The sequence below is a fragment of the Charadrius vociferus genome, unplaced genomic scaffold, assembly GCF_000708025.1.
Source record: "Charadrius vociferus isolate BGI_N301 unplaced genomic scaffold, ASM70802v2 scaffold1039, whole genome shotgun sequence".
Lineage (NCBI taxonomy): Eukaryota > Metazoa > Chordata > Aves > Charadriiformes > Charadriidae > Charadrius > Charadrius vociferus.
Genome location: NW_009650167.1, coordinates 176,529 through 178,531, shown reverse-complemented (window position 1 = coordinate 178,531; position 2,003 = coordinate 176,529). Strand labels below are relative to the sequence as shown.

General features: G+C 57.8%; 1 protein-coding gene across 1 annotated transcript in view; it reads left to right on the top strand.

The window, feature by feature from the left end:
- The first annotated feature begins 266 nt into the window (after positions 1 to 266).
- Positions 267 to 2,003, top strand: part of GCHFR (GTP cyclohydrolase I feedback regulator) — a 16,578-nt gene continuing 14,841 nt past the window's right edge. The window contains exon 1 of the mRNA XM_009892440.1: positions 267 to 305. Within this exon, the coding sequence (XP_009890742.1) occupies positions 267 to 305 (39 nt within the window). The remainder of the gene's footprint in view (positions 306 to 2,003) is intronic.

The following is a 2,003-nucleotide window of genomic DNA, read 5'->3' as shown; positions in this document are numbered from 1 at the left end:
TCGGCGCCGCGCTTCCCCGCCGCGCTTCCCCGCCGCGCTGCGATGAACGTGATAAACACACGGGGCTGGGAAGACATAATTTCCGCAAGGAGCAGGGGCTTTGCTCCGTCCCTTTAACCCCTTTATAGCAGCAGAAAAATCCGCGCGCTGGTGGGCGGGTGGATCTGAAGCCCCCTGGGGTTTGGTGTTCCGTTACTGTCTTTTTTGCCCCCAAACAAACCCCCACATTGCTCCGGCGTTCCCGTTGTGATTGTCGTTAAGCCGCCATGCCACAGCAGCCGGGGCCGCGGCCGCTGGCCACGCAGGTGGGGCTCTGGGTAAAACAAACACGCACATAGACCGATTTAAGATATTTGCTTTTCTCGAAATGCTTTCCCCTTCCTGAAGTAACCTCCTGATTCGGTTTTACAAAGACCCCTTGGTCCTGCTCGGCGCTGCAGGTCCCCAGCAGCCATGCCGGGTGGGATGCCAAGACCAGCAACGCGTGGCCTCACGCCTGACGCACAAAGCGGAGCCCCTCGAGACGCAAAAGGCAGTTGCGGAGTTGTTTTACCTTTGGCTCTATTGGGAAAGTCTTTATTTCTCCCATGTGGCTTCAAAACATGGTACAAAAATCACTGCTTCCTCCTAAAAAATGAGTCCAGCACTTCGTCCCCTGGCGCAGGATCGGAGCCAACAGGTTGCAAAGACCCAACGCTGCGGACCAGCGACTTCTTGAGTAACAGGGGACGCCGCCAAGAGGAAAGGCAGCGACTTCTGTGCACATCAAGTTGTCATTAGGCGCAATGCTCTTGGCACATCCACCCTTCTAACGCGGCGCGGGCTGCTCGTCCCCCGAACGGAGATGTGCACAGGCGGCTTTGGCCCACCAGTTGGTGAGCGCTGGGACTGGAAGCGTGTCCCCGAGGATGCTGCCTGGCTCTGGGAGCGGTGATGGGACCGCAACAAAACAGGGAACGTCCCAAACCTGCCTCTTGGCTGGCTGGGGCTTTGACAGCTCCTGGGGTAAGGGACAAATGTACCAAAAAAAAAAGTATTCAGAAAAGCCCAAAGCTGCTGAGTGATGCAGCAGGAGTGGGAAGCAGTGATTTTAGTGAGCGCCCCATCCTGTTTGTAGGACTCATCGTTGTACGGGGGAAGTAAGGAGGCGCCGGTTCTTGGGTGGAGTGTGGTGCTTCAGGTGGCAACGGACCCCGTAGGGTGAAGAAGATGGGAATGGCCAAATAATCAGCCCGAGGCTTTGGGGGGTTGGATTCCTCCGTTCCGCGGTGAATGCAGGGAATGCGTGGGGCCGTTACACTGCTGGCGTGATCCCCCGAACCTGCGGGATGTAAGAAATCCCTTCTACCAGGATGCTTGAAAGCAGAAATGTCTTTTTCTGGAGCAGCCAAAGGAAAACCAGTGACTCCCGTGACACCCTCTGCAGCCTCCTCAGGAGGAGCTAAAAGGATGGATTAAACGTATCTTTCTCCTACTGCGTCCCAAGTCCAGAGCTTCTCAGCCGCAGCCTCAGCTAACGAACAATACCACTTAATCAGCTTTGAAACACCCTCTTGGGGGGTCTCTCCCCGCAATCGGACGCGGCCGTCAGCGTGTCTCTCGCCTGCCCCAGCACCGGCAACCCCGCACCGCAGGGCCGGGGGACGCTCGTCCTGAGGCGCTGCCCACCATCCCCTTGGTGATACGCTGGGCGGGAAATGTAATTGGGTGCTGCCGGGTGTTAATTAGAAAAAGGCGCCGCTGTCAGAAGAGGAAAGACAAAGCTCCTCATGTGCCGCTCGCCTCTGGCAAGCGTGGGTACCGGCGTGAGGGTCTGTGGCAGAGCCAAATACCCTTGTGCTGGTCTTTTATCTGAATTATTGGGCGGGTTTCCAGCGCGGCAGCTCCCACTGGCCCCCGTGGGTGAGGAGGGCTGTGAGCAGACCAGTGGGAGCCGGTGCCGGAGAGGAGCGCGTTGCTTTGGGGTGATGAATGGCACCGCTGGGGGACATCACTCTGCGCTC